Here is a 26,627-nt window from a genome sequence, read left to right as displayed (position 1 = left end):
TTAAGACTTATTTTCTTAGCATTCAAAATGGCTTCACTTAAAGAGATAGCTACCAACATTATCAAGTTAGATCACTTTAAAGGAGGAAAGTTTATTCGATGGCAGAAAAAGATACGCTTCCGCCTCACAACATTGTCAGTTTACACTTTGATGCACTGGTCGGAACCCAATCCAAGAGAATAGATGGTGATTGTGGTGTAGTGGAAGTATACGTCACTTGCAAGTAATCGAGGAAGCAACACTCCCCTTACCCAACTTTGCCTGCCGATTGGCCGGTTGGGATACATTGTAAATAAATGGGGTGGGAAGGGGAGGAATATTGTTATGCTGTAATATATTTTGAATTGTTTGCAGGAGTTGTGTCACTGTTAGTGGATGGTATCTTGTATCCGTTTTATTTTATTTGGAAATTGGATGTATTGCTAAATCTAATAAAGTTTGATTTTTGTTTGATTTATGCTAGCAAATTTATTTGTTTGCTGAAGGATTGAAGAAGGAAATGTAACAAGGTAGTTTCCTTGACAGTATGCGGCCTCTAGCTACCTGGGTGACATTACCAACACCAAATCTAAAAGTTAAAATCGATGTAAAATTAAAGAACGAATTTGGGAGTATTTGATGAGTGATGAGGTTTGAATGATTACAGTACGCAGAATAGGTGGCATAGGAAAACTGCCATCATGAAGGACATAAATAATCAATTGTTGAAGGATAATATATCGGTTTGATAAACAGATATGATACCGATAACCATGGAAATAATAAACAGGATATTCTGGAAGAGAATGAATTGATCTGTTCCCCTTCATTTTTTGAAGTAATCTGAAATGGCTGATAAGCAAGAAGCTGAATCCCCATCATGCACAAGCCTCTTTCCTTTCTCATTACTTATATCAAGGGATAAACTTGTTGGGCATAGTTTGTTCTATAAACAAATCTTTCTATATCAGCAACAAGGAATTATAATTCATGACATTTTTAGTAATTTATTAAATTGGATTATTTCTCCTTTTGAATATAAATTTCGATTCAGCAAATGTATATTGCGTTTTCAGTGCAGAGCATTAAGAATTGGTGTCTGTCACACACAAGATAGAATATGATCTCTAGAAGACTAGACTCTGAACAATAAAGTAAAAATTTTCACACAAAGTATACTTCATTTTAGTTTTTCTTTAGTGGCCACTTGATAATTGTTAATTTTAGATTCTTCAATGATCATTATTAATATACAAACCTCATGATGAAATTATACGAGGTTAGATTAGATTCAGAAAGCCAATGGTCAAACAAAATTTACAAAGTGAGAATAGATTAAAAATAAAGGAAAATTCTATGTTCCGAACGACAAAAAATAGGAAATATGCATTTATATATATCATGTTTCGAGGGAAGTTACTTGGAAACCTCAGCAACGACTTGTGGCATTGACTTGGCCATTTTTTAATTTTGTTTTTGCTCCAAAAATTCATTCTCTTTGGATAGAAGATTTTGCTAGTTGCTATCTTCTTGGTATTGTTTCTTCTCTGCTTTGCTTTTCTGATTTTATCTTTTACTATTTTACAAGCTTTTTGAATATTAAAAGTTATGAATAAAATAATTTTTACAAATAATTCTAAATTTTTTATAAGTAAAAAGTCAAGTGTGGTCCAACCAAAATTACTTGACCAATATTTAAACCTTTATTATTAGTAAGAATAATTTTATACGTGTAATTATGTCATGTCAAGGTTCTATTGCAGTAAACAGTAGCTTGGTTATTCAGCCGATACACTGTTTTAACATCTCTACGTATTTATGGTCTTTTCCTTAACACATAAAGAAATTTGTGAGGACAATATTGGAATTATAGAGAGGACAAGTGGCCAGTTTTTTTATTGAATTCAAGGAAAGTGACTTCGCAACTCCTATCATGACTTTGCATTGAGTTGCCGACTTTATATTCTTTTTTGCTTCCTAATTCAATAATTCTCTCCATTAATGAGTAGAAACTAGACCCATAGGCTACAAGTGAAGAGTTTCAGCTTTATCATAACACTATTGATTCTCCTTCTTTCATGTCAGTTACTTTTCCACATAAAATTCCAAGAGGTTTGTGGCTCAGAACCTGTTCAGCTCCATCTTTCCAAATAATTTGAAGAAGGAAACAGGTTTCATATCCTTTCCCCTACTATATATGGCTTTAGCCCTTGCAATCATTCTACCGTCTCCTTTATTCTTGCAATATTGATTGCTTAAACATATGTCTTTTTGGGTTATGTTTGTTTCTTAATTATAAAAAAGAACAAAAGTGCTGAACTTGTTGTGCGTAGTTTCTTCTATAACCAAATCTTCCTATTTCGGCAACAAGAAATTATGATTCATGACTTTTCTAAATTGGATTAATTCTCCTTTGAAATATAAATATAAGAAAGTAGATATAGGGCGTGTGACAAGTTTTGTTGCTCCACATCGTCAATTAGTATTATTTTGCCAGCAGAGAGATCTGATTTTGCTCTGTTCTTGACAAATTCTAGAAGGAGATATTAATCTTCCATTCCACCAATATAACCAAGACCCTCTAAGGAGAGGAGACGTACCCATTCATTGTCTCATTTAACCAGGTAATTGAACTGCCTATTCCTTTATATTATGATTTTTAATCTTTTGGGTTCATGTTCTTTAGAATCTTATAATCTTGTAACATAATTTCATCATCTTTAGTCAAGTTGCACAAAATTATTTTGGTTCTTTCTTTGTCATGCTTCTATTCTATTAATTAGGCTGAAATTAATTATAGTGAGCAAGAATAAGAATAATTCCAAAAACTTTAGCAAATAAGCTTTTCACCTTTACAACACTAGTGATTGTTCCTCTTTTATGTCAGCTATTTTCCACAACAAATTTGTGCTTAGCAAGGAACCAAGGGGATTAATTTGTACTACTTGAGCCCTGTTCTTCATCTTTCCTGAAGAAGAAACCTGGTATTTTTAATGTCATTTTACCCTCTCAATTTATTCATGCAATTATTTCTTAAATATCTTTTTGAGATATGTAGGCAAGACATATTTAAGAATTTGTGTTGGCTCTCTAGGGGGGGAAGTATATGCTATATATAAATAGTATATACATTCGGCTTGATAAATATAGTGTTAGAAATGTAAACATTATTCACCTAGATGATCGAAACAAAAACTTCTTGTTTCTAATAATGTTTTCAAAACTTATTTTTCTTTTGCTTTTTAGTACAAGGTATAGCTTATATCTTATGGAGATGTAATATAAGTTGGTTTTTTAAAGTACAAGGCTGGGAATGAACTGTTGATGCAGAACAGAAAATGAAAAAAACAGGGGAGTGCACAAAGAGTGCATAACAGAACCTAACCAGCCTGGCTTACAAAATGCAGAACAATCCGAAACATGGCCTAAGAGAATTATACATCAACTACTAGCAACATACTGAAAGATAATACAAAGAACAAATGTCTCCACTACAAGGCTGCACCAAGGGCATCTAAGTTGCTCAACATTGAATTAAACACCTCGGACGAAAGGAAGCCTTTGGTAGGTAAAGAATCTATATATGAGCGAGAGCCCTAGGAAACATTGCACCTTCGGTGGAATGGAGAAGTGCCAAATAGTGTTGAACCAAACTTTCAAGCACTAGGATTAGCATCAAGGAGTAAGTAGAAAGTTTTAATAGAGTAAGCACCCTTAGGGTCATGCCGCCAAATGAGCTTATCACCTTTTCCTTGGAGTAAGGAATCGAGGAGAACTTGTGGAGGATCTCATCCTAGGATTCTTTCTCCCATAAATGTAGATTGTGTTTAAAGGTTATGGACCAAGTGCGATTGTTCTGCACGTCAACAACTTTCATTTCCTTTGAAACAATCAAAGAGAAAAGAGGAGAAAATTTGGAGAAAAGAGGAACATCATTAATCAATTTGTAAAGCCAAAAGAAAATAGTAATCCAGCGACATGCTTGGTCTCACACAAGTTCTTGAACACCCTTGTTGGAAGGTAAATTTACAATGGATCTCCATATCAGTGACATTCTTCCCATGTTTGATGATGAGGGGATCCAATGATTTTGCCCCCTTTCATATTTTTCTACAATCAGCCACCTCCATAATGCGTTTTCCTCGTTGCCATACTGCCACCACCAATATTTTGCAAGGAGAGCTAAGTTTTTATGCTTAAGGTTTGAGATCCCCAGTCCTCCAAATCTTTTGGGCTTGCATACTGTGCTCCATTTAACCTTTGAAGACGTACAAAGGGTGACTGAAATGGAAAATATTGAAAAGAAGTTCTGTGTTGGTTCATACTTCTTATGCGGTCGTCCAGGAAAATCATTTTGTTGAATGATTGATGAATTAGAGGAAATTTACCAACAAGGTGGTTTCCTTGATGGTGTGGCAATTGATGGGCCTTTAGCCACCAGGGTGACATTACCAACACCAAATCTAGAAGGTGAAATTGAAGAAAAATTAAAAAATGAAGTATTTGATGAGTGATGAGATTGGAATGATTGGAGTATATGGAATGAGTGGCATAGGGAAAACCACCATCATGAAGCATATAAATAATCAAGTGTTGAAGGATAACTGGCTTGATAAAGTGGAATGGCTCACCTATTAAAAGAATTGAATATTTTCAAATTGCAAGAAGATATTGCAGATTCTTCGTACCAATCTCTTCCAAAAGATATATTGCAATAAGCAGCAACATTAAATAATATTTTGGAGGAAAAGAGATGTGCGTTGATTTTAGATGATGTTTAGAAACAATTTTTTCTCTATTGGATGTAGGAATCACAAAACCAACATTAGGTATGGGGAGGAAAGTTGTACTCACTAGTAAATCAATTGAGGTCTGTAAATTTATGGATAGTGTGGTTGTCAAAGTGAAATCACTTTAAAAAACGTGGTCCATGAACTTATTCTTAGATCATGTGGTGTTGTATGAGATTGAAATTTAAAAGACATTGTCAACAAAATTGTTGAGCAATGTGCGATTTACCGCTTTGCGACATTAATAGCCAGTAGCATGAAAGGGGTAGATGATATTGTGAGTGCAGGTATGCACTGAATGAATTCGAAGAGTGGGTGACAAGTGTGAAAGGTGTGAACGTCAACATATTTGGTTGTTTGAAGTTTAGTTATGATTGCTTGAGAAATACAAAATTTAAAATTTTTTCTTATATTATTGTTCCTTATGTCCTGAAGAATTTGAAATTGAGAAAATGAAATTAATTGAAACTTGGATAGATGAGAGGCTCCATGGCAGCTTAGAAACCAGACAAACAAAGCATGACAGAGGGCATTTTAAATAAGCTTGAAAATAATTACCTGTTAGAGAGTGATACAACTTAAGTGAGAAAGTTGCTTGGGTCCTTGATGTTTAATATTATTGAGAATTGTTTTCTCATTTTTTTATTCCTCCTTTTATTAATGTTCTAATGATCAAGACTCGAAAACACAGGTCAGACATATTTAAAGAATTTGTGATGGTTCTTAAGTGAGAAAGTTGAACACTATATATAAATATATAAACACAAACATGTATACATTCATCTACATATACTATATATAAAACCATTAACGTATAAGTAGTCTTAGAAATATAAACACTATTCTCATAGATGATGGATTCTTGTATTTAATAAAGTTTTTTAAAAGCAATATTTTTTCTTTTGTTTTTTTTTTCTTTAGAAGAATTGATAAAAGTTTGAGATTTAATAACATAGTAGTACAAGCAGTATCTTATATGGAGATGTAATATACATATTGGTTTTTAAACTACAGGGAGTAGCTTATATGGAGCTTCTAGGGCCAATTTTCGAAGTGGTAAAGTGCTTTGGGGGTCCAGCCTATAGATCCATTAGTCATCATCGGAAACTTAAGGAAAATGTGAATGATCTTAAAAGAAAAGTGAATGATCTAAATATTCGAAAGCAAGACCTTGAATTCAGAAAGGAAGCAGATATTCGTTGCAGAAGAGTGGTGAAGAAAGAAGTGGAGAAATGGTTTGAAGATTTAGAACGGATAAATATTGAACTTCAAATGATTGAAGAGAAATTGCGTGTTGTTTCATACTTCTCACGTGCACGCCTAGGGAAATTTGTTTGCCAGAAGATTGAAGAAGCAAAGGAAATTTATCAACGAGGTAATTTCCCTGAGGGTGTAACAATTGATGGGCCTCCAGCTACAGGGGTGACATTTCTCACAACAAAACTAGAAGGTGAAATCGATGTAAAGGAACAAATTTGGGAAAATTTAATGGGTGACGAGGTTGGCATGATTGGAGTATGTGGTATGGGTGGAATGGGAAAAACTACCATCATGAAGCATATCAATAATCAATTGTTGAAGGAAAATCAGTTTGATGCAGTGATTTGGGTCACCGTATCTAGAGAATTCAATGCTGTCAAATTACAAGGAGATATTGCATGTGCTTTAGAATGCTGTCTTCCAGAAAATAAGTTGCAATGGGCAACTGTATTAATGGAAGTCTTGGAAAGAAAGAGATATGTGTTGATCTTAGATGATGTTTGGGAACGGTTTTCTCTATTGGATGTGGGAATCCCGGAACCAACATTACATAATGGGAGCAAAGTGATAATCACTAGTAGATCAATTGAGGTTTGTAATTCTATGGGTTGTAAGGTGTTTAAAGTGCAGCCTCTTTCGCAGAAGGTGTCATTGAACTTATTTTTGAATCTGGTGGGGGATAGGGTTCTACAACATCCAACTGTAAAGGAAATTGCAAACCTTATTGTTGACGAATGTGGTGGTTTACCGCTTGCCATTGTGACTATAGCTAGTAGCATGAGAGGAGTGGACGATACTTGCGAGTGGAGGAATGCACTAAATGAATTACGTGAAAGGGTTAAAAGTGTGAAAGGGTTAGATATTGAAATATTTGAGCGTATGAAATTCAGTTATGATCGTTTGAAAGATTCAAAAATTCAAAATTGTTTCTTATATTGTTCCTTGTATCCTGAAGATTATCACATTGTGGAAGAAGAGTTGATTGAAAAATGGATAGATGAGGATCTCATTGATGAATTAGAAACTAGACAGGCAATGCAAGACAGAGGTCGCGCTATTTTAAATAAGCTTGTAAATAATTGCTTGTTAGAGAGGGTGATGACTTACAATGTTAAGGAAGAAGTGAAGGTGCATGATGTTCTAAGAGACATGGCATTGTCTATTATAAGAGGGTGTCATCACTTTATGGTTCAAGCTGGTATGCAATTAGTGGAGTTACCAAGTGAGCATAAATGGAAAGAGAATCTTGAGAAGGTTTCCTTGATTCACAATTACATATCACAAGTTCCTCAGATATCACCGAAATGCCTTAATTTGTCAACCTTGTTATTGCAAGAAAATCATAGTCTCAAAAGAATTCCAGAATCTTTCTTTGACCACATGCATGGGCTAAAAGTTCTAGATCTTTCGGATACTGGCATTTATGATCTGCCCAATTCCATTTCTAACTTGGAAAATCTAACTGCACTTGTCCTTCGAAGGTGTAGCAGTTTAAGATACGTGCCTTCATTAGCCAAGCTTACAGCCTTGAGAAAGTTGGATCTTTTTGATACAATTATTGAGGAGGTCCCTCGTGGTATAGAAATGTTAGAAAGCCTCACATATCTTGATTTATATTCAAGGAATCTAAAGGAACTACCAACGGAAATTCTATTAAGGCTTTCTAATCTCCAATACTTGAAAACTTGGATGAATAGAAGAGGAGAGGAAGTAGCCAAACTAAGGAAGCTGGAGATTCTTCTAGGATTCTTTTGTGAAATACAAGACTTTGAGAGATATGCCAAGTCTTTATTGGGTCAAGGGCCCTCCAAATACTGGCTTGGAGTTGGATCACCTACTTTGGGCAACATCAGGAGCCATCCTTGGTGTTCTCATCTTGAGGATGTCGAAGTTGACAAAAAGGTATGTTTTATTAATTGCGAGATAGGGAAAGAAGATCTTGTGGTGCTCCCAAATTGCGTTAGGACTCTGACTGTTGAGGCATGTCATGATCTCAAAAGCTTGAGCAATATTTCTTTGTGCCGTAAAGCAAATGAGTTGAAGACATGTACTATTAGTTGGTGTAAAGGAATAAAGTGCATGGTTGATTTGTCGTTATCATCTTGCAATTCATTGCAGAACATTGAGGTTCTACGTCTTCGATGTTTGTCCAACTTGCAAGAACTTGTGAAAGGAAGAGTAGCAGCTGTCTCTACATCTCACACTCCAGCACCGCCTGCCATCTTCTCTTCTCTTAGGAAATTTCATTTGTTTCGTTGTTCAAGTATAAAGAATTTGTTTTCAGTTCAGCTGTCGCGGGGCTTGCAAAACTTAGAGTACATTGAAGTTAATCGCTGTGAGAAGATGGAGAAAATAATCGCATCAGAAGCAGAGGAAGAAAATCACAAAGAAGAAGAAAGGGGTCCTAAAGTAACAACATATGTTTTTCCCAAATTACAGACCTTGCACCTGATCAAATTACCGGAACTGAAAAGCATTTGTACTAGTGGAGTTATGGTTCCTGCAAACTCTCTCCAATTTCTTTCAATAATAAATTGTCTAAAGCTCAAGAAGATCCCTTTCTCCATACCCCGGCTTGAAACTGGGCAACCAACTCCTCCTCCTCTCGAGCATGGCTATGTTCATCCAAGAAAATGGTGGGAATTAGTGGAATTTGATGATCCTGATGCTAAGGATGTCCTTTCACAAGTTGTTTTAGAATTTTCTTCAGAAGAGGATGAAGAGTAAGAGGCTGATGATGGCAATGATAGGTTGGTCCTTTCACAAGTTGTTTTTTGCCTATGGTTATTGGGCTATCAGATTTTCATTAAAAATTTAGCATTCACTATGCCTTCAGTAATTTCTAAAACCATCTCAGCTAGACAGCAAGTTTACCATGCATTTACATTTAGTCTTAAATTTTTTTATTTTTTATTCTTTTGTTGAGCAGAACATTAGATAAGAGAAAAACATTGAAGAAACTGATCAGGGCATGCTGAAAGCTTCAAGGAAAACATGGACCTTCAGTTCTTGGCCCTACCACTAACTTTTCAGTCATGTGATTTGATTATTTGATATCAGACAGAAACCTTCTGGTGGGCGAGTACATTATATTCAAATTTCTGCTTCAAAATTAAATTTGCACCTAATTTTAACTCATTAATTCATTTGCTTTTTCATGTGTCATTAGCATTTTTTAACTCTGTGTCTTACTTTCTGAAAATAAGTTTAACTGACTTTCCTGTGTCAAATCTGAACCTGAAAAGGCTAAAGATGAGCCTAAGAAGAGGATGGCTGTTATCTCAAAGCAGAATTGACCTTGCCATTGTTGCTGGGATGGTGATAATTGACTGTTACCTTTACAAACTCTGGAGAAACCTACAAGGTAAAGCTCATTTGTCTTGTCAACCATAACATTTAGCTCTTCTGTTTCTTGAAATTTTTCGAAAGGTATAGTTTGCTAGAAATTGCGTATCAATCATTTGTCAGTGGAGAAAAAACAGAGGAAAAAACAGCATTGAAAAATCACTATATCTTCCAAAAAAAAAATCATTAAAACTGTACACTTAAGGAGGCACATTTCCCTCTATTTCAGAGAAAGAAACCATGGGAGAAGCTGAGCAGAACGTTGTAGGCAATAAGGAAAACACAGAGGTTCGACTTGTTTGACCTATCCTCTATAGCTAAAGTCACCAATATACAAGAAGCTTGGATAAGGTGGATTCGGACGTATGTACAAGGAAAACCCTTTTGCAATCTTTACTTTTAACCTTTCAAGGTACATTATCAGATGGATGACAAATTGCTGTGTATAGGCTTTGAAGGAGTTCTTGACAAGGATTGTATGTGCTATGAAATGATGTGAAATTGATTGCCAAGCTTCAGCAGCGTAATCCTGTAAAGCCTCTTGGTCGTTGCATAACAAGGAGCGGAGAAAATGCTAATTTACAAGATTTGTTCATATTTGATCTGGAATCTGGTCACTTGAATTGTATGTCTTCTGTAGTTCTAATGTTCGAAGGCTTTCATCAGAAGCACTATCCAAATTCACTTGAATTGTAAGTCATCTGGATATGTTCTTGACAGAGGCTTTCATGAGAAGAAAATCTTCTTTTTGAGATTCAAATTCAGTTTCTGCATATGATTCAACTAATTATATTTAGAATTTGTCAAATCCTTTTATTAAGGGGTATCTTCAAGTCTTTTATCTGAAAGAAGCATTATCCAATTTCACCAACGAAATTTCTAAAAGCAGGGCAGAGAAAGCCAATGCGAATGAATCTAACCTTACTTTCCCTTATGTTTAAATTAATTACAGATTGAGTCGACAGTAATGGAGTTGCAATACTGGATTAGAATTATGTTAACCTCATGTCAATATAGATTGCAAGGTTGAATCCTATTTTTCAATGTTCTTAACTTGACAGCATCATGTACCAAGGAAGGAAATTTCAAAGCAAGTTGAAGGTGGTTTTCTCTATGTCCAAGAAGAGTTGAGATGTATAGAATAGTTCATATACAATGCCTTGTGTTTATTTCATAGATAGAGAAATTGAAGGACCAAACTGAAGCTTCATATGATTAAGATATACAAATTCCATGCAAGCTCATCATTTACAAGTTCTCTGCAGCATTTGTGTAAAGATCAAGAGCCATCCACAAGGCTCTTTTCAAGGGCTAAACTTGTTCCTTCTATGCATAGTTTCTTCTACAACTACATCTCTCTACATCAGCAACAAGGAATTAATTCAAGACTTTTTCACTCTTCAGATTGGATTGATTCTCCTCTTAAATATAAATTTGAATTGGTACAAGTATAAATTTGAATTAACACTACTGGTGTTAAAAATAAGATTTTTAATTTTCCACAAAAATTTCTACTTAACGCAAGGAGCCAAGGGGATTAATTTGCAGTTCATCTACTTAACCTCTATTCTTGGTCTTTCCAAATAATTTGAAAAGGAAACCAGGTACTTTAAGGTCCGTTTGGTAATCGTAAATTGACTTACTGAAGGAAAATTTTTCCTATGTAAAATATTTTATAGGAAAATTTAATATATTTTATTATTTGGATAAACTATCGAAAACATTTTCAGTTGTTTGGATCATTTTATGAAAAATATTTTTCATTATGGTGGACTTATTTAGGCGTTAAAATAATAAATAGGAGTTGATTACAAAACAATATTGATATTTGATTTTCACTAATTTGGGATCAAAATTAAGAATGAAGATGAAAATGGACAAAATCAATAATGATATTTCTCAAAGCATTTAACCACATATCTGTAATGAAAATAAACTCTAATTTAAAAAAAAATTTCNCATTTAACCACATATCTGTGATGAAAATAAACTCTAATTTTCAAAAAAATTTCCATTTTATCACTTTTTTATCATAACTATAAAATGTAAATATTTATCAATTGTGTAAGATATCCTAAATCTATGCTTATAAATGTGTATTCATTAAATGACGATCATTGAAATATTTTTAATTATAATTATTAGTAAGATTTAAAACTATTATAAATGTGTATTAATCAAATAATGATCATTGAAATATTTTTTATTATAATTATTAATAAGATTTATTCCATTTATAAATAAAAAATTTAATTGTATTGAATGGTTTCATTACAATAATATTTTTTTTAATTTTAATAGTATTGTATAATTTAAATATTAATATTTTAAAGTAATTATTTTAAAGTTAAATATTAATATTTTTATTTTTTTAATATTTTAAGTTAAATATTAATATTCATCAAACTTATAATCATAAACTTAGCATAAAAGTGTTTTTGTTGTTCTTTGAAAAATGTCTTACGCCATTCAAGCGTATAAGACATTTTCCATGGTTAACCCTATTAACTCGTAAAATGTTTTACATCTGAAATTAATTTTCCATCTACCAAACAAGCATAAGTCCTGAAAATATTTTCCGGAAAATATTTTACTGCAAAACGAACGGACCCTAAATATCATTCTATTCTCTCAATTTATTCTTTCTATCATTTCTTAAATATCTTTTTATGATATATTGTTGTTGTCACAAGCTTTGTTGTTTTAATTATCAAAAAGATGTAATATATATATTCCTTACTCATGTTTAGATTTTATTAATCCACAATTGAAAATATTTAGGACTATCAATTCAAAATGATTAATATTTGCTTGGGTCTTTGATATTTATTATTATCATTATTATTGGTTAAGATGATGTTTATTATTATCAAAAACTAGATTTATCCCCATGCAATGCACAGGTGATAATTTTATTTTATAATAATTTTTAAGAATTTAAAATATAAAGTAGAATGTAAAAAAAAATTAAGTTGGAAGTATCCATGTTAATGAATAACGTCTTAGAAGATTAAATGATTCTGATGAAAATCTACTCATATGAATACAGTAAAACAATTGACTAAAGAAAATAAATTAAGAAATTGAATAGTTCATTAAAGAGGTTGAAATACATAACTACTAAATAATTATAAATCAATGAGGTCAAAATACATATATAGACAAAATTGAATAATTCAAAGAGGTCTGCAAAAAGAAGAAATCAAACTTTTGATGATGGAAATTTGGATTAGGGAAACATAGAAACTAAATATGAGTGGAGAATAGCCTAAGAAACTATATATAATCTTTAACAAAAACATACCAAGTAAGTAGAAAAAATTTGCAATTTATAGCATTAATTTCAAGATATCTCATATTTTAAGAGGTAAAGTTGAAGTAACCATATAAGGTAAACTCTGAATTATGAATGTGAACAATTAAATAAGTAATAAGTATGAAACAAAAATCAAATTAGGAGTCATGGTCAAAAAAATTAATAGCAATAAACGCTATTTGAAACAATTGGTAGAGAAAACAGTGAAATCAATGCAAATTTTAATATTATAAAGTTTTCCTTTTATTTGAGTTATGCTAGCAAATACATTTTTGGGTGACAATATCCATTTTTGAATTTGAATATTTAACATTAAATGGTCATTCTATGTTCACTTAGGCTAACAATTACAAATTCTTGCCTAATCTCATTTGAATTCGTATTAAATGTGTAAAATATATAAAAAAATCACATATAGTAAATTTAGTCTTCCAATTTTGAAATTAAAAATTTATTATTTTGTAACATTTTTTTTGTAACGTATAGGCTACATATTATTTTATTGAATTTTAGTACAGGGAGTAGCTTATATCATGTAGAGATGTAATATAAGTTGGTTTATTAAATTATAGGGTGTAGCTTATATGGACTTTTTAGGGCTAATTTATGAAGTGATAAAGTATTTTTGGGATCCAACCTATAGATACATAGATCATCATCGAAAACCTGCAGAACATATGAATGAGCTTCGAAGGAAAGTGGATGCTTTGAAATCTCGAAAGAAAGATGTTGAATCCATTAAGGATGCGGAGCTTCGTCACAGAAAAGAGGTGAAGAAAGAAGTGGAGAACTGGTTTAAAGAGGTACAAAGGGTAAAGACTGAAATGAAAGAGATTGAAAAGAAGTTCTGTGCTGTTTCATACTTATTATGCGGCCATCTAGGAAAATTTCTTTGCGGAAAGATTGAAGGAGTAATGGAAATTTACCAACAAGGTTGTTTCCCTGATGGTGTGGCGGTTGATGGGCCTTCAATTGCTGGGATGACATTAGCAACACCAAATCTAGAGGGTGAAATCAATATGAAAGAGCAAATTTCAGAGTATCTGATGGGTGAAGAGGTTGGAATGATTGGAGTATGTGGAATGGGTGGTATAGGGAAAACTACAATCATGAAGCATATCAATAATCAATTGTTGAAGGATAATTGATTTGATCAAGTGATATGGGTCACTATATGAAAAGAATTGAATATTTTCAAATTGCAACAAGATATTACAAATTTTTTGAAATAATCTCTTCCAGTAGATGACTTGCAACGAGTAGCAACATTAAAAGATATTTTAGAGAAAAAGAGATATGTGTTGATCTTAGACGATGTTTGGAAATGACTTTCTCTACTAAATGAGGAAATCCCAAAACCAACATTAAGTATGGGGAGGAAAGTAGTTTTCACTAGTACATCAATTGAGGTCTATAAATCTATGGGTTGTGAGGTGGTCAAAGTGCAACCGCTTTCAAAAAAAGAGTCCATGAATATATTCTTAGATTGTGTGGGGTATAGTGTTATACAAGATCAAAATTTAAAAGATATTGTCAACAAAATTGTTGAGCAATGTGGCGGTTTACCACTTTTCATTGTGACAATGGCTAGTAGCCTAAAAGGGGTAGAAGTAGATGATATTTGTGAGTGAAGGAATGCACTAAATGAATTAGAGGAGCAAGTGAAAATTGTGAAAGGGTCGAACATTGAAAAATTTGAGTGTTTAAAGTTCAATTATGACCATTTGGGAGATCTAGAAATCCAAAATCATTTCTTATATTGCTCCTTGTATCTTGAGGATTTTAGAATTAGAAAAACAGACTTAATTGAAAAATGGATAGATGAGGGACTCCTTGATAGCTTAGGGACTAGACAAGCAATGTATGACAAAGGCCATAGCATTTTAAATAAGCTTGAAAATAATTGCTTGTTAAAAAGGACTACAACTGATTATACGGAAGAAGTTAAGATGCATGATGTTTTGAGAGACGTGGCATTGTATGTTAAAAGTAGTGGTCATCAATACATGCAATTAAAGGAACTACCAATTAAGCAGGAATGGACAATGAGTGTTGAGAAGGTTTCCTTGATATTAGACAATTCAAAATTAATAGAAATCCCTCCTCACATATCACCTGAATGTCCTCGTTTGTCAACTTTGATATTGCAAAACTGTGGCTTAAGAAGGATTCCAGAATCTTTATTTAAGTACATGTCTGACCTAAAAGTTTTAGATCTTTCTCGTACTCAGATTGTAGATCTACCCAATTCCATCTGTAACTTGAAAAATCTTAATGCATTGATACTTTTTTGTTGTTACATATTAAAATGTGTGCCTTCCTCGGCAAAGCTTAGAGCATTAAAAAGTTGGACCTTTTGTATATGGGAATTGAAGAGGCTCCTCATGGAATAAAAAAGTTAGAAATCCTTAGATATCTCCGTCTATGGTCATCTAATATAAAAGAGCTGCCTGTAGGAATATTGCTGATGATGTCTCATCTCCAATGCTTAATAGTAGGGCCGCATTTAATGGGAGAAGAAGAAGGCAAATTGATGAAGCTTGAGATTCTTTCATGTTCATTTTGTGACTTGTAAGAGTTCAAGATATGCAAAGTCTATACAAGGTAAATGGCCTAAAAATCTTTATCCTGAAGTAGGATCATCTGAGGTTTTACATAGTCTACCTGTCCAAAATTTAGAGAAACTTGAAAAGCAGATAACATTCATGCATTGTGAGATGGAGAAAATAGAAGATACACTAGTCCCAAATGGCCTTCATACTTTACGTATTGGGAAGTGTAATGATTTCAAATGTTTAAGCAATATTCCTTTGTTTCGTAAGGCAACTAACTTGAAGATATGTTAAATTGAGGAGTGTAAAGGGACGGCGTGTGTGGTTGACTTGTCATTGTCGCCTTGCAACACACTTGATGACATTAAGAAGATATTCCTTAAGTCATTGTGGAACTTGCATGAACATGTGAGAGTAAGAGTAGCGCTTGAATTTGGTTCTACCTCTCCTCCTCTAACCCCACCTACCATCTTCTTTTCTCTTAAATTATTGCATCTAGATTTGTGTTGGAAGATGAAGAAGTTGTTCCCAATTGAGTTGTTGCAAGGTCTCTAAAACTTACAGGAAATTAAAGTTGAAGACTATAAAGAAATAGAGGAAATAATAGCATCAGAATAAGAAGAAAATCGTAAAGGAGAAAGAACAACATTCATTCTGCTTAAATTAAAATCATTATGGATGATCTACTTACCAAAATTGAAAAGCATTTACAGTGGTGGAGTTGTGATTCCTACAGATTCTCTCCGAAATCTTCGAATATGGAAATGTCCAAATCTAAAGAGGATCCCTTTGTGTCTTGCCCTTTTTGAAAATGGGCAACCATGTCCTCTTCCTTTTCTAGAAGAAATCAATGTAAGCCAGAGTGAATGGTGGGAATCAGTGCAATGGGATCACCTTGATGCTAAGCATGTCTTTTCTCCCTTTGTTTTTATTTGGTAGAATGAGATGGAGAAAATCTACTCCATTAAATGTGGCTCGACGGTTCACATCGGTAAAGTCCTCAACGTTTTTTCTTAAAACTGCAAATAGTCTCAGTTTATTTTTATCCACATTCTGTGTTTATTTTTATTCATTTATCTAGGGGATGTACTTGTTGATGTTAATCAACTGTAACAACCCAAGTCCAATCATTGGCCCAATAGCTTTTAGGACCTAAACCACATGGTCCTTAAAAAGTTAAGCTCAAGTTACTAGTAGTGATAGACTCGAATTGTTATATAGGTTTTAACAATCACATTCATATCAGATGTGGGATGTGAGATATCACAATCCCACCAACTCAAATCTTTGATGTTCTCATCAAGGCCATACATCACATCCACGAGAATAAGATCTCATAAGAGCAATGTGAAAACTCACATCGGACTGGCGTAGGCTCTGATACCATTTGTAATGACTCAAATCCAATCACTGGCCCAACAGCTTTTTAGACTTAAACCACATGGTCATCAAAAACTTAAACTCAAGTTCATTGTGATACCTCACATCCCACATCTGATATAAATATGATTGTTAAAACTTATATAACAATCTAAGTCCATCATTACTAGTAACTTGAGTTTCAACTTTTGAGGTACATGTGGTTTAGGTCCGAAAAGCTGCTGGGCCAATGATTGGACTTGGGTCATTACAAATGGTATAAGAGCTTGCGCTAGTCCGATGTGAGCTTTCACATTGCTCTAATGAGATCTTGGTCTCGTGAATGTGATGTGTGGTCTTGATGATGACATCAAGGATCTGAATGGGTCGGATTGTGATACCTCAAATCTCACGTCTAATATGAATATGATTGTTAATACCTATATAACAATCCAAGTCCATCACTACTAGTAACTTAAGCTTAAGCTTTTAAGGGCCATGTGGTTTAGGTTCGAAAAGTTGCTAGGCCAGTGATTGGTTTAGGTTCGAAAAGTTGCTGGGCCGGTGATTGGACTTGGGTCGTTACATCAACATTTTCTTCTCTCCTATTTGCAGGCGGTCTTTCAATCTATCTTAGTAAATGGTCACAGGAAATTGCTATGAAGAGGCTTTCAAGGAGTTTTGGACAAGGATTAACCCAGTCTGCTCCAAATATTCTCTGCATCAATTAGCCAACTGAACTCCCTTCAATCTATCTTCTTGGATTATATTGACTTCATTATCACTTGTTCATTACAGTAATTTGCTTGATGTTGTAGTAATTTAATAAGTAGTTTATATATGTTTCCATTTCTAAAGTATGGTGTATTCTTAATTTGTCTGACATTGAAAAACCAATCATTTCGAAAGGGAAAAATCTTCACAACAGTGCTTTCAATTTAAGAAAATAAATTTACAAATCTCAGTAGAATACACCAAGTCTATATTGGATCAAGGGCCAAACAATTACTTGGTGGGAATCAGTGGAATGGGATGATCCTAATGTTAGGGAAATGCTTTTGCCTTTTCATTTGGCTGTACACAGCTTCTCGTCTAGTAATCGTCTTGCTTCCTTCTTAAAACTACAAAATTTCAATTATTAGCTTCTGTTTTTTGTCAAAAAATAGTTTCTGATTTTAATTTTTATTATTGACAGAAAAAATTCTACCTCTTGATCGATTGCGCACCTAAACTATCAGACCAAAACAAAGGCTTAACTTAATGTTGATGGGTTAAGGATAATTTAACCCACTTCTTGATGGGTAGTGTATTTAGCTTTGGTATATTATTGCTGGAGATAATTTGTGGAAGGTAAAATAGAAGCTTTTATCAACCAGACAAAAGTGTTGAGCCTCGTTGGACATAAAAGTGTTGTGAAATGTATTATCATTTAACTAATCAAGTTTTGTTGAAGAATGAGATTTGACTTGAAGAATCAGATTCAGTTATTCTCAACAATTTTTTAATTTATTAGTTAATATCAGTTTATTTTCTCTTTTACAATTATTGTCATGTTGAGTCAGTTATTGTTATGTTAGGTAGTGGGTTTGTATTGTAAAGTAGGTGATTATGTAAGATATGGATATTGTGCAGTTATTTTACTTTACGTGTTGTTTTATTTTATTGTTGTCTTCTCTCTCCTGTAAATGTATTTATAAGTGTTATTGTTGAATGAAAAGACTGTAGGGAGACTTTGTGTTCAATTATATTTTCTCTCTCGTTTTATCTTTATCATTTTAACAGATAATGGTCTGCAAATATAACAAAATCCTTGAGATTTTCAACATTTCTAACTGATAAATGACAAAATCCCTGAGGAGAGGCCACGTATGTCATTTGTGATTCTGATGTTGGGAAGTGAAACTGAATTGCCACACCCCAAACAACCTGGTATTTTGTCTAAGAAAAGTCCACTTGAAGAAGATTCTTCATCAGACAAGCATGTATCTTCTTCCACAAATGAAATAACTCTGTCAGTACTAGATGCTCGATAATTGATAAACTGTATACTTAAGCTCTTTCATCTCCAAGCCATTATTATAGGCTATCGATCCGTATGTTTATGTCCCTTATGCTTTGATACCAGTGGTTTAGTCCCAGTTTGAGCTTAGCACCCTGCAAGTGCCCACTTGGGGGTATAATATGTATATACAATTCACAGAGACAATACAAGATGACTACACTGAAGCCTCATAAAAATCAGAAATAAGAATTCTGTGCAACCTGAAAAGTTTGGTCTTTTCAAGGAAGACTTGCATACTAGTCAACGACCATCAGTTTAAATATGTTTGCTCTCTAAAATCTGCCAAACTGAAAAGTTTTTCTATAAGTTTTACAAGCTCTGAAAGTTGAGACAAATAGACATTCTGTCTTTCATGTTCACCAACACCATTTTGCTAATATTGTTTTTAAGTATTGCTGATGGAATCGATATCTCCACCTCCTCCCAGTCTGTTAGTGATGGATGGAATCCTTAAGCTTGGTTTCTTTGTCCTGGAAGCTCTAAGAATCGTTTCTTGGGAATTTGGTACAAGAAAGTAGCAGTTAAAACTATTACTTGGGAACTAGTAATTCCCCAACTGAGCACCCTTCAAATTTTATACGCTTTTATTAAAAGCAATAAAAAGGCTTGATTTTCTCATCAGTGTCAAGATTTGCAATTCATTTTTGAAGATGGAGCTATATTTGAGCTTGATCCAGATAACCATTATCAGCTTCTATTTACCAAAAGACAGCTTGGAAGTAAATATTATTGACAACACTCTGCAACAAAATCATCTGTGGGAACATGACCTTGTTGCCAACAAAGTTGGGCTTTGCTCCTTCCACTTGCAACTAATTGATTTTGGGGATCTTTCCACTTCCCCTTTCTATTTAGTCTCTTTCTTTTTTTTTTTTCTTTATCTGTATTGTAATTTATACAAATACCCAATATTTTGCCATACTTCAGTCTTAAATTTGTTGCAAGTCACATGAGAAATATGGATATGGTATTAGCTTACTTTCTGTTTGTACCAAAGCTGTGTCAATTGAACAAACTCATTTCTCTCTTAGGTGAAAGGGACTTAGAACCTCCAATGTCACTTCCATTGTTTAATCAGTACCCGTAAATTTCACCCAAATTAAAAATCCTATCCAATTGAATCTAGTCAACAAGTGTTAGAATATACCAAAATTAATGTCACATCAACGGAGCTTGTCCCTAGTTGGCAACTAATCTATTAAATTAGGATTTTCTTTCTTTAAAATTATAGGTTTGAAAGGGGATTTTCCATGTTTGAGGAGGGATACCTTCTTTTATTTACAAAAGCTAATTCAAGAGATCCAAAGGAATTAATGTTGACACTCATCTCAAGACCAAAACACCTGAAAATTAAATTCTATTCAATCTCCAAAGTGTCACCTCTTGGACTGGCAATAATGGTATCTAGCTAGCTACAATCTCCAAACAAGACAATGTCTATGTATGAAAAAGAAAAGGAAAGCATATTTGGGAAGTGATGTATCAATACCAAGATATTGAAAATAAACATAATTATTGCTTATTGTTGTTTACTTTATAAATTTACAAAGCCCTTCAAATGATGAATACATATATAATTAAACAAGATTAATAGTTTAAATTATCTGTATAAGATTTGGTGATTTGATGTTGCACGCAAATTATGAGTATAAGTTTAATTTGATATGATTAGTGTGATTACTCTAATATATATATATATTATATATAATATATATATTATGTTTAAATGGTGATCATAACATTTTTATCTTATTCATGAAAACCATGAATCTATGTGTATCTCCATCTCACATCCCAACACCACCTCCCATTTTCTCTTCTCTCAAAAGGTTTTGCTTGAGAAACTGTTCGAGTATGAAGAAGTTGTGTTCAATTAAGCTGCTGTAGGGTTTTCAAAAGTTGGAGGAAATTGAGGCAGGAAGGGCAATTACCACATAACATTTATTCTTCCCAAATTAAGGAAACTTTCCTTGTTGAAATTACCAGAGCAGAAAAGCATTTGTGGTTTTTGGACTTATGATTCCAACAAACTCTCGTCAATATCTTGAGGTAATAGAATGTCCGAAGTTAAAAAGGATCCCCTTATCTCTTCCCCTGCTTGAAAATGGACTACCATCTCCTCCCACTCCTCCTGTTGAGCAAATCGTTTTATATCCAGAAGAATGGTGGGAATCACTGGAATGGGATGATCCTAATGCTAAGGAAATGCTATTGCCTTTTCATTTGGCTGAACACAGCTTCTCGTCTGGTAATCGTCTTGCTTCCTTCTTAAAACTACAAAATTTCAATTATTTGCTTCTTTTCTTGGTCAAAAAACAGTTTCTGATTTTAATTTTTGCTATTGACAGAAAAAATTCCACTTCTTGATCGATTGTGCACCTAAACTATCAGACCAAAACAAAAGCTTAACTTAAGGTTGATGGGGTAAGGATAAATTAACCCACTTGTTGATGGGTACTATATTTGGCTATTGCTGGAGATAATATGTGGAGAGAAGAATAGAAGGTTTTATCAACCAATGTTGAGCCTTGTTGGACATGTAAGTGTTGTGCAATGTATTATCATTTAACTAATTAAGTTTTCAAACTAATAAATGACAAAATGGTTTTGATATGTATCAGGAATGGAGATTGTGGAAAGAGTCAAGACAATTTGAACTAGCAGATGATCCATATTCTTAGGGGAGTCCTCTGCTCTATCAGAAGTGATAAGCTGCATCCACATTTGTCTGTTGTGTGTGCAGCAGCAATTATTTAGGACTATCTGAAAAGAACTATTTTGAAGCAGTTCCACGGGGCGGCCATGAATCATCTTCAACAATGAAATGACCGTCACACTTCATCAATATCTTTACTTAATGATCTTCATCATCATCTTCTTGTACCTTATATTTCTATATATTTTGTGAACTAGTCACATTTAGAACCTTAGAAGTTGAAATTCTATTTCTCAAGTCTAAGTAATCTGATATGGCTCATTAACTAGAAAATCAATCAAGGAACTAACAATCCGGTTAACTCAGTAGAAAACTTCTGGTTGAAGCATGATGCTGAAGCTCCATCAAAGAACAGGGCAATTCGTTTCTTGTCCCCTTATAAAATGGACTACATTCAGTAGATCATAGCTTATGCACATTCTGTGCATAGTCAAATCATTCTATTGCAGATTGGGATACTTATTTTTCAGTTTTCAGGTTGAAATAATTCTCTTTATAAATTATAAATTCAGATTAATGTAATAAGTTTATGGCATAACACAAAACACCTAGAAGGGGAATCCAATTACTACCCCACAAGTCACTAATCATGACTCCCTATTTCTCTAACTTTTCATTATTTTATTTCGCCACTAACACAATGGATGAATTTTTAATTGCTTCATCTTTCCTTGTGCTCAATTCGCACCTAACTTTGTCTTTTCACAAAGTAATTTAATGGTAAAAATTTACGCAGGATCCTTCTCGGATGCTTCCTTTTTGTCCTAACTTAGATTATTGTTTCTTTAAGAAAAATGAACGAGTGTTCAGGCTCACTTCATCATCTTTTATTTTATTTATATTTTCTTTATTTCAAAGCAGCTTTAAGGGAAGTGACCCCGAAACCAATGTCATGACTTGCATTGACTTATTTGCTTCATAATTCCTTCTCTTCTCATTACACAGGAATTTGCAAGGAGATCTGCTTAGTGATATCAACAAGCTGAAGTATCTACGCTTATATTTTTCATCTTTGGTACCATCTCTGAATCTTACCTTCTGCCATAAATTCATCTTTCAACAAACTCCATAAAACTTTCTTTTGGGTCTTTCTCTTTATTTTATGCTTCTATTCTTTTTCCTTTTTTGCCTAATTAGGTTGAAAATAATTCAACTTTGCATTGAGTTGCCGACTTTAATTCTTTTCTGCTTCATAATTCAATAATTCTCTTCTCTCGGAGGATCAGGATTTTCTTTTTCGCAAGGAGATAATCTATTTGTTATTGCTATTTTTCTTGATTGGGCTTGTTTCTCAAATTTATTAAGGGCCTTCTGAAGATAGAAGTATCACTTCCCTGCCTCACGGAATTAAGTAGGTTGTCTATACTTATGATTTAGTTTTATCTTTGATAACATTAATTAATCGAAATCTTAAATTATAACACAAATTCATCTTATCATAAGTTTTATATAAATATTAAGACACAAATTGGGCATTTATTTTAGTTTCTTACATAAATATTAATCTTGCCCACTTTTCAATAATTCATGTGCTTCATTACTCATTTTCTTCTCATAGAGGATATTTTGGAAGGAGATCTGCTTGATGCTATTTTCTTGACAATTTTTTGCAAGGAGATCTGCTTTTACAAACTTAATCAAGAAACTCTAAGAATAGAAGAAGTACCAGCTCATCTGCCTCACTTGACTAGATAAATTAAATTGTTTAATATTGATTTGGATTCATGTTTTAGATTCATAACATAGGTTCATCATCTTTCCTTTCACATAATTATTTTTGTTCATTGGTCTATGTCATGCTTCTTTTCTCTTAATTAGGTGGAAAATAATTATAGTAATTAAGTGACGGAAACAAAAACTTCTTGTTTTTTATAATGTTTTCAAAAATATTATGTTTTTTCTTAAGAAGAATTGGTAAAAAAATTTTAATTAGTAAGATTTTTTTCTAACATATTCTGTATTATATGAAAAATATAGAATTGTAGTTTAGGGAGGGAGTAGCTTATGTCATATGGAGATCTAATATATCTTGGTTTAATCTCTAGGGAATAGCTTATATGGAGCTTATAGGGCAAATTTTTGAAGTGATAAAGTGCTTTGGTGGTCCAACCTGTACATACATTGACCATCACCGAAAACTTGAAGAACATATGAATGATCTTCGAGAAAAAGTGAATGTTTTAAACATCCGAAAGAGAGACCTCATATCAAGAAAGGAAGAGGAGCTTCGTCACAGAAAAGTGGTGAGGGAAGAAGTGGAGTACTGGTTTAAAGCTGTAGAAAAGGTTAACACTGAAATGGAAGAGATTGAAACCAAGTTCCATGTTGTTTCATACTTCTTACGTGGTCGTCTTGGAAAATTTGTTTGCCGAATGATTGAAGAGGTAAAGGAAATTCACCAAAACGGTAGTTTCCCTAACAATGTGGCAGTTGATGGGCCTCCAACCACCGGGGTGATGTTACCAACACCAAATCTAGAAGGTGAAATCGATGTAAAAGAACAAATTTGGGAGTATTTGATGGGTAATAAGGTTGGAATGATTGGAGTATGTGGAATGGGTGGTATAGGGAAAACTACTATCATGAAGCATATCAACAATCGATTGTTAAAGGAAAGTGAGAAGTTTGATCAAGTGATATGGATCACTGTATCAAAAGAATTGAATATTTTTAGATTGCAAAAAGATATTGCAGATTCTTTGAAAGAGTCTCTTCCAAAATATGATGAACTGCAAAGAGCATCAACATTAAAAGATATTTTGGAGGGAAAAAGATATGTGTTGATCTTAGACGATGTTTGGAAACGGTTTTCTCTATTGGATGTGGGTATCCCTGAACCAACAATAGGTATGGGGAGGAAAGTTGTACTCACTAGTAGATTGATTGAGGTCTGCCAATCTATGGATTGTAAGGTGGTCAAAGTGCAACCGCTTTCAAAGACAGAGTCCATGAACTTATTCTTAGATCGTGTGGGGCATGGTGTTGTACAAGATCAAAATTTAAAAGACATTGTCAACAAAATTGTTGAGCAATGTGGTGGTTTACCACTTAGCATTGTCACAATAGCTGGAAGCATGAAGGGGGTAAATGATATTTGTGAGTGGAGAAATGCATTAATGGAATTAAAAGAGCGTGTGAAAAGTGTGAAAGGATCGGATGTTGAAATATTTGAGCGTTTGAAGTTCAGTTATGACTATTTGAAAGATCCAAAAATTCAAAATTGTTTCTTATATTGCTCCTTGTATTCTGAAGATTTTGTGATTGGAGAAGTTGAATTAATTGAAAATTGGATAGATGAAGGACTCCTTGATGGCTTAAGGACTAGACAAGAAATGCATGACAGAGGCCATAGCATTTTAAATAAGCTTGAAAATAATTGCTTGCTAGAGAGGGCTACAACTAGGAGTCGCAAAGAAGGAGTTAAGATGCATGATGTTTTGAGGGACATGGCGTTGTATATTAAAGGTCATCAGTTCATGGTAAAAGCAGGTATGCAATTGAAAGAATTCCCAAGTGAGCAAGAATGGACAGTGAGTGTTGAGAAGGTTTCTTTGATGCAAAATTCAAAATTAATAGAAATCCCTCCTCACATATCACCTGAGTGTCCTCATTTGTCAACTTTGATTTTGCAACAATGTGGCTTAAAAAGTATTCCTGAATCTTTCTTTAAGCACATGCCTAGACTAAAAGTTCTAAATCTTTATAGTAATTATTACTTGGAGGATCTACCCAATTCCATCTCTAACTTGAAAAACCTCGATGCATTGATACTTGCTAGTTGTGGCAGGTTAAAATATGTGCCTTCATTAGCAGAGCTCAGAGCACTGAGAAAGTTGGACCTTTATGGTACAGGAATTGAAGAGCTTCCTCATGGTATAGAAATGTTACAAAACCTTAGATATTTTCGTCTAAGGTCAAGGCATCTAAAGGAGCTACCAATAGGAATATTAGTGAAGATTTCTCATCTGCAATGCTTGCTGGGAGAGTTACATTTAAGAGGGGAAGAAGTGGGCAAATTGAGGAACCTTGAGTGGGTTTCATGTTCATTTCGCAACATGCAAGAGTTTAAGAAATATGTAAAGTCTGCACAAGGTAAATGGCCTCCATCTTTCTTTTTTCAAGTGGGACCACTTAAGGGTATTTATATCGGGGATTCCCAGATTTCAAAGAAATTAAGAAAAAGGTTGAATTTAGAAATTTGGAGATAGAGAGGTGTGATGATATAGTGCTCCCAAATGACCTTCACCCTTTACTTATTGAGGAGTGTAATGATTTCAAATGTTTAAGCAATATTCCTTTGTTTCATAAGGCACCTGACTTGAAGTTATGTCAAATTAGGAAGTGTTCTGGGATAGAGTGTGTGGTTGACTTGTCATTATCGTCTTGCGACGCACTTCACAACATTGAGGTGTTACAACTATGTTTCTTACGCAACTTGCGTGAAGTTGTGAGAGTAGGAGTAGAAGTAGGAGTAGCGGTTGAATTTGAATCTACCTCTCATGCTCCAACACCACCTGCCTTCTCTTCTCTTAAACAATTATATGTGATTGGTTGTTCGAGGGTGAAGAAGTTGCTTACAATCGAGCCGTTGAAGAGCCTCCAAAACTTAGAGGAAATTTATGTCCGAGGTTGTGAAGAAATGGAGGAAATAATAGCATCAGAAGAAAATCAGAAAGAAGAAGGAACAACATTTATTCTTCCCAAATTAAAATCATTATTCTTGATTAACTTACCAAAATTGAAAAGCATTTGTAGCGGTGGACTTATGATTCCTGCAGATTCTCTCCAACATCTTGTCATATCGGGGTGTAGAGCGGTAAAGAGGATCCCTTTGTCTCTTCCCCTTGTTGAAAATGGGAAACCATCTCCTCCTCCTTCTCTAAAAGGAATCACAGTATGGCCGAGAGAATGGTGGGAATCAGTGGAATGGGATCAGCCTGATGCTAAGGATGTCCTTTCTCCCTTTGTTGAATATTTTTTGGATGGTACAAGGCTAGCTTTATGTCTGAATTGTAGAAGAGGTGTTTGATTAAATGTGGTTGCAAGGCTCTTGCTTCTTATTAAAAACTGCAAACAAACATTGTGAGTTTATTTTTATCTCCGAATTTCTCATTTGCTAAATAATTACTCTTTTTTAATATCAAAATAAAACCAAGTCTTTAATTTTTTATTTTTTAATATAAAAATAAATCTCCAACTCAACACCCTTCAATCTGCATTTCTCCGCCAATTGCTATGTGACATTTCC

At 33.7% G+C, this 26,627-nt stretch overlaps 2 protein-coding genes and 1 pseudogene across 3 annotated transcripts; all 3 read left to right on the top strand.

The window, feature by feature from the left end:
* On the top strand, positions 1,953-10,161 carry LOC18593747 (probable disease resistance protein At4g27220). 2 transcript variants are annotated; one of them, XR_001928840.1, is made up of 6 exons: positions 1,953-2,150; positions 2,517-2,603; positions 2,867-2,963; positions 5,784-8,779; positions 9,275-9,393; positions 9,604-10,161. XR_001928840.1 is itself a non-coding variant. In XM_018124954.1 (5 exons), exon 4 carries the CDS (start codon positions 5,796-5,798, stop codon positions 8,754-8,756), a length of 2,961 nt encoding a protein of 986 aa, XP_017980443.1. In that variant the 5' UTR covers positions 1,953-2,150; positions 2,517-2,603; positions 2,867-2,963; positions 5,784-5,795; the 3' UTR covers positions 8,757-8,779; positions 8,959-9,192. The 2 variants fall into 2 exon arrangements, 1 of the variants encoding a protein (XP_017980443.1); XM_018124954.1 differs by lacking the exons at positions 9,275-9,393; positions 9,604-10,161 and adding an exon at positions 8,959-9,192.
* Positions 13,275-13,838, top strand: LOC108662716 (probable disease resistance protein At5g63020). The gene has a single exon (XM_018124211.1). It carries the CDS (start codon positions 13,275-13,277, stop codon positions 13,836-13,838), a length of 564 nt encoding a protein of 187 aa, XP_017979700.1.
* On the top strand, positions 23,433-26,408 carry LOC108662715 (annotated as a pseudogene).

The sequence above is a fragment of the Theobroma cacao genome, chromosome 7, assembly GCF_000208745.1.
Source record: "Theobroma cacao cultivar B97-61/B2 chromosome 7, Criollo_cocoa_genome_V2, whole genome shotgun sequence".
In the NCBI taxonomy this organism is placed as follows: Eukaryota; Viridiplantae; Streptophyta; class Magnoliopsida; order Malvales; family Malvaceae; genus Theobroma; species Theobroma cacao.
This window is presented reverse-complemented; position numbering and strand designations above follow the sequence as displayed.

Bases quoted from the DNA above. Each gene is read 5' to 3' on its own strand.
- LOC108662716 (XM_018124211.1), top strand. From the start codon at position 13,275: ATGGACTTTTTAGGGCTAATTTATGAAGTGATAAAGTATTTTTGGGAT.
- LOC18593747 (XM_018124954.1), top strand. From the start codon at position 5,796: ATGGAGCTTCTAGGGCCAATTTTCGAAGTGGTAAAGTGCTTTGGGGGT.